The 12557-nt window shown below is 41.4% G+C and overlaps 1 protein-coding gene across 27 annotated transcripts in view; it reads left to right on the top strand.

Moving 5' to 3' along the window:
• Window positions 1–12557, top strand: part of ZNF532 (zinc finger protein 532) — a 143210-nt gene that overhangs the window by 78588 nt on the left and 52065 nt on the right. For 20 of the 27 annotated variants that reach the window (XM_074383332.1, XM_074383329.1, XM_003926036.4 and 17 more), the window contains one exon: window positions 8638–8819. The exons of the other annotated variants lie outside the window; for them this stretch is intronic. In XM_074383332.1, the coding sequence (XP_074239433.1) occupies window positions 8638–8819 (182 nt within the window). The remainder of the gene's footprint in view (window positions 1–8637; window positions 8820–12557) is intronic. 27 annotated transcript variants of the gene reach the window in all.

Here is a 12557-nt window from a genome sequence, read left to right as displayed (position 1 = left end):
GAGAGACAAATAGTTTTTTATATATTTACTGTGTATCCTTTGACTCTGTTCAAGTCAGTTACTGGTTTCAGGGTTCTTTTTTTGGGTAGATTGTATTGATTTTTCAGATATCAAAATAGCCTTGCATTTCTGGAAAGAATCCCACTTGGTCAAGCTATGTATTTTTTATATATATAATTTGAATTATAATTGCTGCTATTTTGTTAAGGAGTTTTGCATCTATTTGCATGTATGTTTCCTTTTTTGTTGTGTTCTTGTCCAATTTGAGATAGGTTGATACTTGCTTTTTAAAGAATTGAGAGGTGTTCCCTCCTTTTCAGTTTTTCTGAAAGAGTGTGTGTAATTGGTGTTAGTTTTTCTTTGTTTGGTAGAATTCTTTGGTAGAATTCTCCAATAAAACCACCTGGGTCTGGTGATTTCTTTTTTAGAGTTTAAAAGAAATACCTGCTGGGCTGGTGTTGGGGGAACGTTATCATTTGGCAGACATGAAAGTTCCCCTTCGCTACTGGCCCCGACACCCACCATCTGGGTAGGGGCGTTGGGACAGACAGCTCATTACAGTCTCAAGAGGGTGGAAGTATTGGCTTGACTTGGCACAGGTTGGGGTGGGGCCCCAGTGTTTTCTGTGGGATTTCGCTGGAGTAGAGCAGGCGTTGTCTCAAAGTTTTCTGTTTTTCTAGGCACGCCTTTCTTAGTTGTTGGCTACAGAGCACAGGCTTTTCTTGGGGAGTTTTTGGTCTCTACCCATTGGCATTTTGGGTGACTAGCTTCTTCAGCTCCAAATCTGGGATATATGAGGCAAACAGAAACCCATTGACTGGGAATTGACTACTCTGTCATTTGTAAGGTCTTGAGGTCCCTAGCTAATCTTTCATGCCACCTTTCAGAGTTCTTTTATGTTTTTTTTTTTTTTTTTTTTTTTTTTTTTTTTTTTTTGTTGAGACGGAGTTTCGCTGTTGTTGCCCAGGCTGGAGTGCAATGGCGTGATCTCGGCTCACCGCAACCTCCGCCTCCTGGGTTCAGGCAATTCTCCTGCCTCAGCCTCCTGAGTAGCTGGGATTACAGGCACGCGCCACCACGCCCAGCTAATTTTTTGTATTTTTAGTAGAGACGGGGTTTCACCGTGTTGACCAGGATGGTCTCGATCTCTTGACCTCGTGATCCACCCGCCTCGGCCTCCCAGAGTGCTGGGATTACAGGCTTGAGCCACCGCGCCCGGCCTTTTATGTTTGTTTTATGGATCATGTTCAGGGTTTTGAGTTGCACTTAATGGGAAGAATAGGGAAAGTTACTTTTCCTGAAAGTGGATGTTTTACTCCTTTTTTTTTTTTTTTTTTTAAGATCCTAATGTAACTGCCTTGTCTTGAAGGAGAGATTCTGTAATTGCATCATTGCGCTCTGCCTGAGACTTTTTTTTTTTTTTTTGAGACGGAGTTTCACTCTTGTTACCCAGGCTGGAGTGCAATGGCGCGATCTCGGCTCATCGCTGGGTTCAGGCAATTCTCCTGTCTCAGCCTCCTGAGTAGCTGGGATTACAGGCACGCGCCACCACGCCCAGCTAATTTTTTGTATTTTTAGTAGAGACGGGGTTTCACCATGTTGACCAGGATGGTCTCGATCTCTCGACCTTGTGATCCACCCGCCTCGGCCTCCCAAAGTGCTGGGATTACAAGCTTGAGCCACTGCGCCCGGCCTATGCCTGAGACTTTCAGACCCAATTCTCATTTGTTTTTGCAATTAGGCTTCCTGGGAGGATGACTTTCCATTTGACTTCCTGGGATTTCGTTTTCTCTGAATCAAAGACATTTTCTCCGCCCAGTATAAATTTCCTTCTTGGCCCCATCTTTAAAAGCAGTTAGGAGTGAGAATTGCTGCTTTTTCCTTTCACATCTGGTGAGCTGCCTTTCTCTTAAGAATACGCTTTTCTTGATTTAGCTCAGTCATTATCCCCCCTTTTAAAATCTTTCATTTTATGTTTTATTTTTCCCTTGGTATCATTTTGTATTTTGACCTCTGTTTACGTTTTGAACAGAGCCTGTCTCAGTTTCCCCAGGGTGCTTCTCTGCACCCAGCAAAGGGTCTGCCTGGCTGTGAGCACCAGCTGGGGCTGTCGTCCATCCCATGCCTCTCACCATCTCCTCTTACGCATGCCTTTAGCCTTCTGAGACTGCCAGTATGCCATGGAATAAAGGAAGGTTTGGGTGGCATTTAGTGAATTCTCTTTGCCAATTGCTGCTCCTCCTCCGAGTGTTCTGTAGACAATCTATGCAGAAGTAACAATTGCCAGAGGGACTCAAAAGCACCACTTCCTTATGAACTGGCCTGTGCTCAGCGACCCCCAAGAGCAGGTCTCTGGTAAAAGCTGCTTTGGAATATATGGTTTTAGCTCGAGGCTGTGTTTGCCATACATTCCCAAAGCTGTCTTAAGATTTGATCACACTCTGGTAGATGATCTGGGCCAGGAACCAAAAAGCCTGCTAGGCTGAGGTTGGACTGCCTGTGTGCGTCTGCTTACCCCTCGGAGGAGGCGGTGGCAGAGGGAGACGGAGCCCGAGGGCTAAGGACCTGTCCGGGATCACTAGCTTCCAGGGAGCACGGCACCAAGCAGTACAATAAAAACAGTGTTCTGAGCAGTGGACTTTTTAGCCAGTAAATCTGCCCCACTTGGGGTTTTGTATTCTGATCTCTCTGCTTAATAATCCCTGCTTTGGGGCACACTGAGAAAAGGAAGTGGATGAGAGACCAGAGGGAGCTTCTCTCTTCTCCATGAAGTATTTAAGAGCTGAGGACTGTTGTTTTAATAATTGATATTTTAATGTGTTTCGATGTCATTGCTTCACTTTCTCATGAAACAATGTCTAAATTTAACCAACTATAGACAAGAAATGCTTTCTGTAACATCTCAGTTTTAAAAATCCGTTTTCTTCTTGTAGAATTTATATCAGCTGTAGAATCGCAGAATACTGTAGGTCTTTTGGCCAGCCCTTTTACTTTACAATTGCAAAAACAAATGCCCAATTGGTGGCAGAGCTGGGACTCGAGGCAGAGTTTCTGTATTGCTGGTTCATTCTTTCCGATTGGTCGTGCTGACTCTCTAAGATGTGGAAGCACAGGCTCTCACAGTCACAGGGACCCAAGGAATCACATAGGGATGGATTGTTGGGGTTGCCGAAGTCACCTTCAAGAGTGTGGATAAAAGTGATATTTGCAGTGGCCCTCATTTTGGGGGATTGCTGGTTCACTTTAGTTTCAGAAACTTTCTGGGCGTCATTAATACAGCACACTGACTGTATTAGATTCTCATGAGCAGCCTCTGCTGCTTCTCATTTCTAGATCCTCTCTGCTCAGGCAGCTTCCTCTGGAAACCAGGGAGCTCACCTGAATTCCTCCCCTCCGTCTCCCAAAATACCATTATTAGCCAAAGACTCATAACCCTTGGTTTTTGGTCCTGCTCTTCTAAGTGTTTAATTTAAATTTTGGTCAAGAGTAGTCCTGTTCTAGTTTATATTTTAATGTTATCAACCTTTAATTTACCCATATTCTTCAGTAGTAAGCATCGCTAAGTATGTGTTGGCCATATAGCTTTCTGTAAATTTGTTCATTAAACTGTCAGCTTTTCTTAGGGAGTTTTTGTGTAGCAGAATGATTGCAGGACAAAACCAGCACAACCAGCTAGCTCTGAGCAAGACGCATATAGAGCCAGTTCTGCTGTATTTGCTTGCTATTACTTCTACTTAAGTGAGATCTGAAATGAAATGCTTTCTTTATGTTCTCAGTGTGAAATTGGGCAGAAGTAAAAGCCACAAAACAAACTGGTATACCTTATTATTTTTGGATAATTATACTTTAGACAGAAGATTCTGCAACTGCTTTCAATGAGGTGAGAGTAATTTACTTAGCATCTGGGCTGACTGTTAAGCTGGCGTTGTTTCTGCCTTTAGCTCCTGTGTTTCACGGTGGTATAGGCTTTTGGTCTGTTTGAAATTTAAGCATAAATATACGGTCATATTTATTTCTGTAGCCTCTCTCACTCTTTGTCACGTACCTCTCTCAGGCTGTTTTTCTGCCTAAAATAAAAGGAAAAACACACAGAATTATTTTTCTTATTACTCAGCTAATTCCTCATCCATAGAAAGAGGATGTCAAGCTTGAACACTCTGATTCCTTAACAGGTCAGAATGTACCTGGTTCCCCCTTCCCTGTAGCCTGCATTTGCATGCCAGTGATGGATTTTAGTGCCAGGATTGGATACAACAGGCTCAATAAGAGTATAGTCAGCCAGGTGCAGTGGCTCACGCCTGTAATCCTAGCACTTTGGAGGCCGAGGTGAGTGGATTGCCCGAGCTCAGGAGTTCAAGACCAGCCTGGGCAACATGGTGAAACCCTCTCTCTACCAAAATTCAAAAAATTAACTAGGTGTGGTGGTGTGCGCCTGTAGTCCCAGCTACTCAGGGGACTGAGGCAGGAGAATTGCTTGAACCTGGGAGGTGGAGGTTGCAGTGAGCCGAGATCATTCCACTGCATTCCAGCCTGTGCAACAGAGCAAGAGTTCGTCTCTTAAAAAAAAAAACAAAAAGTACAGTCATCCCTTAGTGTCCTCGGGTGTTGGCTCTAGGACCCCCTTTGGATACCAACATCTGAAAATGCTCAAGCCTCTGTTATAAAATGGCATAGTATTTGCATATAACCTAAACATATCCACCCATATACTTTAAATCATCTCAAGATTGCTTATAATATCTAATAGTGTGAGTACTATATAGTTGTTATACTTTATTTTTTACATGTGTGTTTTTTTATTGTTGCATTGTTACTTTTAATTTTTTTCCCAAATATTTTTGGTCTGTGGTTGAATGCATAGATGCAGAACGTCCGGATATGGAGGGTCACTTGTAATTGAGAACATGGAATGTGGGTACTTTTCAGCTTTATTTTCCTGTAGCTTTATAATATTACCTGTCTATTGAGAAGTAATGTCTACTTTAAAAAGTAACGGTTCAACCAAGCAAATAAGGCTGCCCTAGAATAGAAATTAATTGTTTATTACCTAAGTACTGAAAACATTCGTCCAGTTTTAGATGGCACAGGTAAAATGTCAAGAGACACATGAAACCACTTAGGTGTGCTTTATTATACTTTCTTCTATTGAAAAGGCAGTAACGGTCACATTAAATTACTTTATTCTCTGCTACGCAGCCTCAGCTTGTGTAGTAGAGAGTTAGAATTTTAAGATGTATTTTATTTGATTAAAAAACATAAGGAAAGTCAGTCATTATAGGCCATAAAGAAACCCTTGTCTGCCCTCATGCTCAGTTACATCCCCCAACCCAAAGGATGTTTATTGTTTCATGAATTCAAAGCATTGCAGAAAAACCAGTGGCAGATAATCCTTTGTGCTGTGGAAATGCATCAGCACGATCTCCGGAAGCAGGGATGTCAAGTTTTCTGTAACAGGAACAGTGAATACAACTCGAGGGAGTATGGTTAAGCAAATGATGTCATTTGAGGTTAAAACTATTGATACCGGCCGGGCGCGGTGGCTCTAGCCTGTAATCCCAGCACTTTGGGAGGCCGAGGAGGGTGGATCACAAGGTCAAGAGATCGAGACCATCCTGGTCAACATGGTGAAACCCCGTCTCTACTAAAAATACAAAAAAAAAGTAGCTGGGCATGGTGGCATATGCCTGTAATCCAAGCTACTCAGGAGGCTGAGGCAGGAGAATTGCCTGAACCCAGGAGGCGGAGGTTGCGGTGAGCCGAGATCGCGCCATTGCACTCCAGCCTGGGTACTAAGAGCGAAACTCCGTCTCAAAAAAAAACAAAAAACAAAAAACAAAAAACTATTGATACCATGCAAGCATCCAGGAGGAGTATGTCTACAACCAAAATGGCACTTTTTTTTCTCAAAACAGATTGGAACAGGCACAGTGGCTCACACCTATAGTCCCAGCACTTTGAAAGACCAAGGCCGGAGGATTGCTTGAGGCCAGGAGTTTGAGGCCAGCCTTGGGAATATAGTGAGAACTTGTCTGTACAAAAACAACAACAACAAAAAACAAAAATTGGCTGAGTGTGGTGGCATGTGCCTGTGGTCTCAGCTACTGGGGAGGCTGAAGTGTGAGGATTGCTTGAGGCCAGGGGTGGAGGCTGCAGTGAGCTGTGATCACGCCACTGTACTCCAGCCTGGGCAACAAAGTGAGACCCTGTCTCAAAACAACAGCAATAACAACAAGAAAAACGAACAAAACCCAAACAGAGTGGAATCAGTGAGTAGAGGAGGCAGGTAAATAAAGACAGAAGTGCGGAAGTAGCCGTCTACGTGGCTATGCATTCATCTACAAAAGCTAAAGGCAAAGTCTCTAGTGTCCAGCGCCATTTCCCAGCGGCCGCTTTCTCCCATTTCAGGAGCTGCAGGGTATGAAAGTATGTTGATTCGAGGCTGTGGTCCCTGTGACTCCCTCTTTCTCCTTGTGCTTCTGTATCTAAAGTGGGTGAGGAGCCTCGGCTGATGGGAACAAATGAGGCCAGAGTCTTACGGCTGGGGTGAAGACACGTGACGATGATACTTTACAGTGAATTTAAGTAATTCATTGTGCATCTAATATGTATTGTGAAGGATAACCATTCGTAGTATGCTTTGATGAAAGATAATGTGGTTGTTTTTTTTTTTCAGGTAACACGGTCTGCTTTTTAGATTTTCTTTCCATTTTCTACCATTCTAAAAGTCATATAATCACATACTTTAGATAAAAAAGAAGCCGCGGGGGAGGGGCATTCAGGTATATTTGCTAATGATCTTCCCTGTGTGTTTTTTTGTTTGTTCATTCGTTATATCCCCACCCCACTTCTAGACTCTGGTTCAAATCCTGGTTCCTCCACTTAATAGGTATGGGGCCTTGGTCAAGTTTCTTAGCTTTATTGAGCCTCATTTCCTTATCTGTAAAATGGGGATGTTATCGGCTTCATAGGTTATGAGAATTAGATGATGTACTTAAATTCACTTCACGTATTTAAAATACCTAGCTTACCATTTGACTCATGATGAAATGGGACCAGTCTATATATTTCTATATAATATATATATATATATATATACACACATACACACACACACACACATGCGTGTGTATGTGCGTGTGTATATATGTGTGTGTATTTATATATATATATGTGTGTGTTTATAACGTTTTTTGACTTAGTATAGAAAATGCTAACTTTATTCCCAAGTAAGCGCAAGACATTTTAAGATGCCTGTGGAAGTTCAGACATCAGAATTCCCTGCCTGGGCCTGTGTGAGGGTAGACAGAAGACTTTAGTTCACAGAAATAGAATTACCTGTGGTCACGTAGATGTTAACAGGAGCTGTAATTAATGAATCTGTTGATTGGTTTTCCTTGCTGTGGCTTGTTGTAACCTTTGAAAAATGTGTGTTATGAGAAAAGGAATGCTATTTTTAAGAATGCTAACTTCATCAAAGCTGCCCGTAATGCTGTTATTTTGTGATTATAATAAACATTTTATGGGATGAAATTTGTATTTTAGTCCTTTCAGGAGAAAATCAAGAAAGAATTTTCAAGTGAGTTTCCTATTTTTCTTAGTCTAAGTCACTTATAAGTTTTTCTTCGCTGTTGTCAGTATAAACAAGTGCTTTAAATCTTAGCAAGAATCTATATTTTGAGGCTTTCTTTGGCTTTAATACAAATTGTACATTTTAGAAGATGGTAGATAATTTGTGTTTGCACGAATGTCTGAAAATATTTAAACATAGTTTATGTCATATGCTGTGTGAGGTTTGTTTTTGGGATAGAAGTAATAATTCCTCGGTTTATGTTTACTTTAAATTTTTTTGGTTTTGTGTTTTTAAAAATATACCATGTGTAGTGCCTGTTTCTAAGGGGATGAAGAATAGTGTTTTGGATTTTCCTGGGTAGTTAATGATATAGAGCCTTTTCCAAAGCAGATTCTACCCTTAATTTTATTTTATACTAATCAGATTTTAAGCTCTATAAAATTTTAATTGAATGTCTAAATTTATATACGTGAGCTTGAGTTCCTTCGTTTTAATTATAAATTATAATATGGCCAAATCATCCATTTAAAGGCCAATTTAGGTGCAAAAAGAACAAATAATTGCTGTAGCCATGCTTTTGCATTCCTGTATTTCCGATTTCAAATAACTGCTGAGGAAAAAATCGGATTCGCTTCTAATGAATTTTTATTATTTTGGAGAACGCTTTTTATGAATTGTGAGGACTGGGACCACTGTCAGAATACATATGCCTGTACACTTGTTACGATATATTAGAGTTGATTTGCTGACATAAATTTGTAAGAATACCTCTTCTTTGCCCTAAGCAAAATGCAGAAGTAACAGAATTGGACCTCTGCTAAAACTGATGTTTTTAGCTTATACTTTGAGAACAGCCTGACTGCGTAGCACATGCAGTGATTTTACAGGATAAAGAATTTTACGCTGGACATGTTAACGTTCAAGTTGGCTTTTCCCTTGGGCTTAGCATCAATTACTGTAGCATTTGAAATGAAGGATGTATAATTATCTTGAGGTTTAACCAAGGTTCTTGCATATTAGCACGTACTTAGTAGGACCAACCCTGTTTCCCCCTTTGGTTTGTTTAGAAGACTTGCACTATCTGCCAGATGCTGCTTCCTAACCAGTGCAGTTATGCATCACACCAGAGAATCCATCAGCACAAATCTCCCTACACCTGCCCTGAGTGCGGGGCCATCTGCAGGTCGGTGCACTTCCAGACCCACGTCACCAAGAACTGTCTGCACTACACCAGGAGAGTTGGTTTTCGGTCAGTATATCGTTCACTTACAACCGCACAGCATTTTGAGTGGTCTGCACACACAGTTTTCTGGGTCATACGGTGATACCTCGATTAACAGATCCTCTGGGAACCTAGGTCATTTGCAGAGTCCATCTGGTTGAATCCTCTTAATGTAATATTGGCCCTGCTGTCCACACAAAGCAAAGGGTCATGGAGCCCGTCCTTTTAGGCACAGTCTTGCATGTGTTCAGGTGTGGCTTTGACTGACTGTCAGCTTTTTTGGTTTCTGTACCCTATTTAGCAGACTTTTGTTATCATATTTTTTGCATTTTAATCCCTGCAAGAAAACCATACATTCTGCACCTCTTAGTATTTCCTCTTTTCTAATGAAAACAGAAATAGTGCGATGGTCTTTTACTTTTATTTTGTCCACATTGAAGGATGGGATGTATGTCCCAGCCTTGCACTTCAAATCACCTCCGCTTCCTCCCCCCTTCTCCTCCTCCAATTTCCTCCTGCTCCCCTCTCCCCCCTTCCTCCTCCCTCTTTCTCTTTCTCTTCGTCCCTCCTCCCTCGTCCTCTCTTTCTCTCCCTCCTCCCTCCTCCCCCTTCTCCTTCCTTTCCCACTCTTCCTCCTCCTCCTCTCCCTCCTCCCCCTTCCTTTTCCACCCCTCTCCCTCCTCTCTTCCCCCCTTCCTCCCCACTCCTCTTTCTCTCCCCTCTTCCCTCTCCCCCTTCCTCCTTCTCTTCTCTCTCCCCGCTCACTTCTCCCCACTCCTCTTTCTCTTCCCCTCTTCCCTTCCCCCACCCCTTCCTCCTTCTCCTCCCTTTTCCCCCTCCCACCTCTCCCCTTCTTCCTCTTCCCCTCTCCCCTTCTCCCTCCTTCCCACTCTTCCCCCCACCCCCCCTTCAAGTTCTCTCATTCCTCCCTCGTCTCCTCTGCATATCTCCACTGTGGCCCCTTTCACTGACCCCCACGATTCTCAGATGTGCCTTGTACAACATCTGGCAAATCTCATGTTAGCTAGTGTTGAATGATTATACACTTGAACTTTTTTCTCCATCTTATGACCTTCCTGTGCCTTTTATATTTTCATCAAGAAGATTATCCCAAGAAAAATGTCATTGATACACAGTGTCTTTGTTAATAGAGGTATTACTGTTATTACATGTTTATCTTAACATAAAGTGTTTGCTTACCTGGAAACTTTGTTAGATTGTTAAATGCAGTGATTTTTTTTTTAACCTGTCATAAATTATATTTAATAAAAATGAAGTCCAGTTAGCATGATTTGATGGTTTTATATAAGTTTAGGTTATGGTATCATCAGTTCCTGGGTGGTTCTGCCCATTTTTCCATTGATAACACTAAGCTATGAGACTTACTTCACATTTTATCTCATGCCTCCAAACCTGTAATACACAAATGTTTTATGGATTGAGATCTAGCCGGGTGGAAACCTTTGGCTTAGAAATCAAGAAAGCAGTATTTTTGTACCACTTCTGCCAGTAACTAATTATGTGGTAATTCACATATTCTCTCTGTGCTGTGGGGCATCTGTCTGTAAAATTGCCTGCCTCTAGCTCCACTGGGATGTTCTTGAGTAAAACAGAATAATCAAAGGTGCCCTAGATCTGCAAAGTCCATGCAGAATAATACTTTGGTTCTTGCCATCACACTTTGAAACTATTATTAATGGATTCAGCATTTCATAATAGAGGCTCTGCAGCCACTTCCCAAGTGCTAGTCTTTGCACTGATGTCAAATTTTTCTTAAACGTTTAGTTTTTCTAATATAATGAAAGTAAACTTAGCTTGGTATGATTAAAGGAAGTATGACTTCTGCAATTTTAGGTATTGCTGATATCTTTCCTAAATTAAAATAGAAGCTCCACATACAGGCTGAAAGTAATCAACTCACTTGGGAAGAGACCATCCTTGCTCCTCTGCTCTTTTGCCCTACTCACAGAGTTGTTCAAATTTGGTACCTTGAATTGCAAATTTTAATTTTTTACCAAAAATTTTGTGTTAAGTGTAGATTTTTTTCTCCCTGGTCTTGAGGTTATATGGGGCTGGTAAAAACATGATGTATTGTGAAGTTAGTTCATGTTGACTGCTCCATTTTTTTTTTTTAATTATGGAACATTTTTTTTTTTAAATTATGGGTGTTTTTTTTTTTTTTTTTTTTGAGACGGAGTTTCTGTCACCCAGGCTGGAGTGCAGTGGCGCGATCTCGGCTCACTGTAACCTCCACTTCCCGGGTTTAAGTGATTCTCTTGCTTCCTGAGTAGCTGGGATTACACATGCCAGCCAATACGCCTGGCTATTTTTTTGTATTTTTAGTAGAGACGGGGTTTTACCATGTTGGCCAGGCAGGTCTCTTAACTCCTGACCTCATGATTCACCCGCCTTGGCCTCCCAAAGTGCTGGGATTACAGGTCTGAGCCACCAGGCTCGGTGAGAGGAACATTTTTAAACTCAATTTTTTTTTTCCTCTGCTGCTTTAAATAATGGTCCTGGCTCATGTTTCACTGGGGCTTAGTAGCCCTGTGGCCTTGTCACGTTTTGTGCTCCCTTTGCCTCCACGGTCCCTCATTTTCAGTTTGTCTTTTCTTTGGCCAGAGGCGTCTCACGTGGCCACGTGGCCTCCGCGCTACTCTGTCTCATCTTGCTGCAGTGTGCCTCACTGTCTCTCTTCTTGCTCATACTACATCTCCCAGATATTGATGGGTCACCCCTGACTCCTGGTTAACTTGCCAAAAGTTAAATATTGATAAAAGTCAATTATTTTTTTCTGAATTTTCCTGCCTTTTGATACATTGGACTCTGTATCTAGAAAGGGGAATAGTTATAGGATTTTATGCTGTAAACATTTTTTTTTTTTTAATTAAAAAAATAAGAAACTTTATTGCTACCTAGAACAGGACTTCAGGATATTACATATTTCTCAGAAGACAGGATTTTTCATAGCATTAAGATACTGCACTAGCCCTTTCAAGGCTGCGTTTCTTTGTCCGTCTTATTTACATTCCCATTGGCCTCTGTTGCCCCCGAAGCTCCTCTTTCTCTTGTAGGCAGATGTTTCACGACTTTTTAAAATACCCTGCTTTGGTTTCTTACATTAAGGAGGGTTTTTCCCTTGGCCTCCATGGTGTTCTCTGGATTGAGTCATAGCCACTTCCTCTTGCTTCAAAAAATTCCATCTTTATTTTAGATACTTCCTTTTTGTTTGCTGTACATTAAACCTTCCTCTCACTCCAAGTGACTTTAGGTAATTACTGCTTTTCTCTTTATTCCTTTTTGCCCTTCTCGGGTCTTTTGCCCTCCGAACACCATCTTTCTGTCCTTCTTGGGAAAATCTTCTGTTTATAGTTTATGGTGTGGTGGGTCCTTCAGTTTCTTTAATAACTCATCTACTTTTGTTTTACATAATCTTCCTCTTTCATGGGAGTCTTAGGCTTCTAGGTTTGGGAAGGACTTAAAATAATCTTATTTTAACTCTTCTCATTTTACAAATGAGTAACTGGCCCAGAGAGGAACATTAACCTGTTCAAGACAACCCATTAAGTTAACCCAAAATAGTTTCAGTATGCGTAGGTGGCTCTATTGCCTGAAATGCTGGTTCAAGTAGATAGGCTAGAGAGGCTTTCCTTTTATTATCCTATTGTTATGTAGTGTTTCAACATAGCTGTTGCTGAACTTAATGCCTTAAGTCATTGGAAATGCTAATGCATTATTGAGGATTTTTAACAGAATGCTTGCACA

This window comes from Saimiri boliviensis, chromosome 13 (assembly GCF_048565385.1).
Source record: "Saimiri boliviensis isolate mSaiBol1 chromosome 13, mSaiBol1.pri, whole genome shotgun sequence".
Classification (NCBI taxonomy): Eukaryota; Metazoa; Chordata; class Mammalia; order Primates; family Cebidae; genus Saimiri; species Saimiri boliviensis.
Note: the sequence above shows the minus strand (reverse complement) of the source record. Positions and strands in the feature narration are given on the sequence as shown.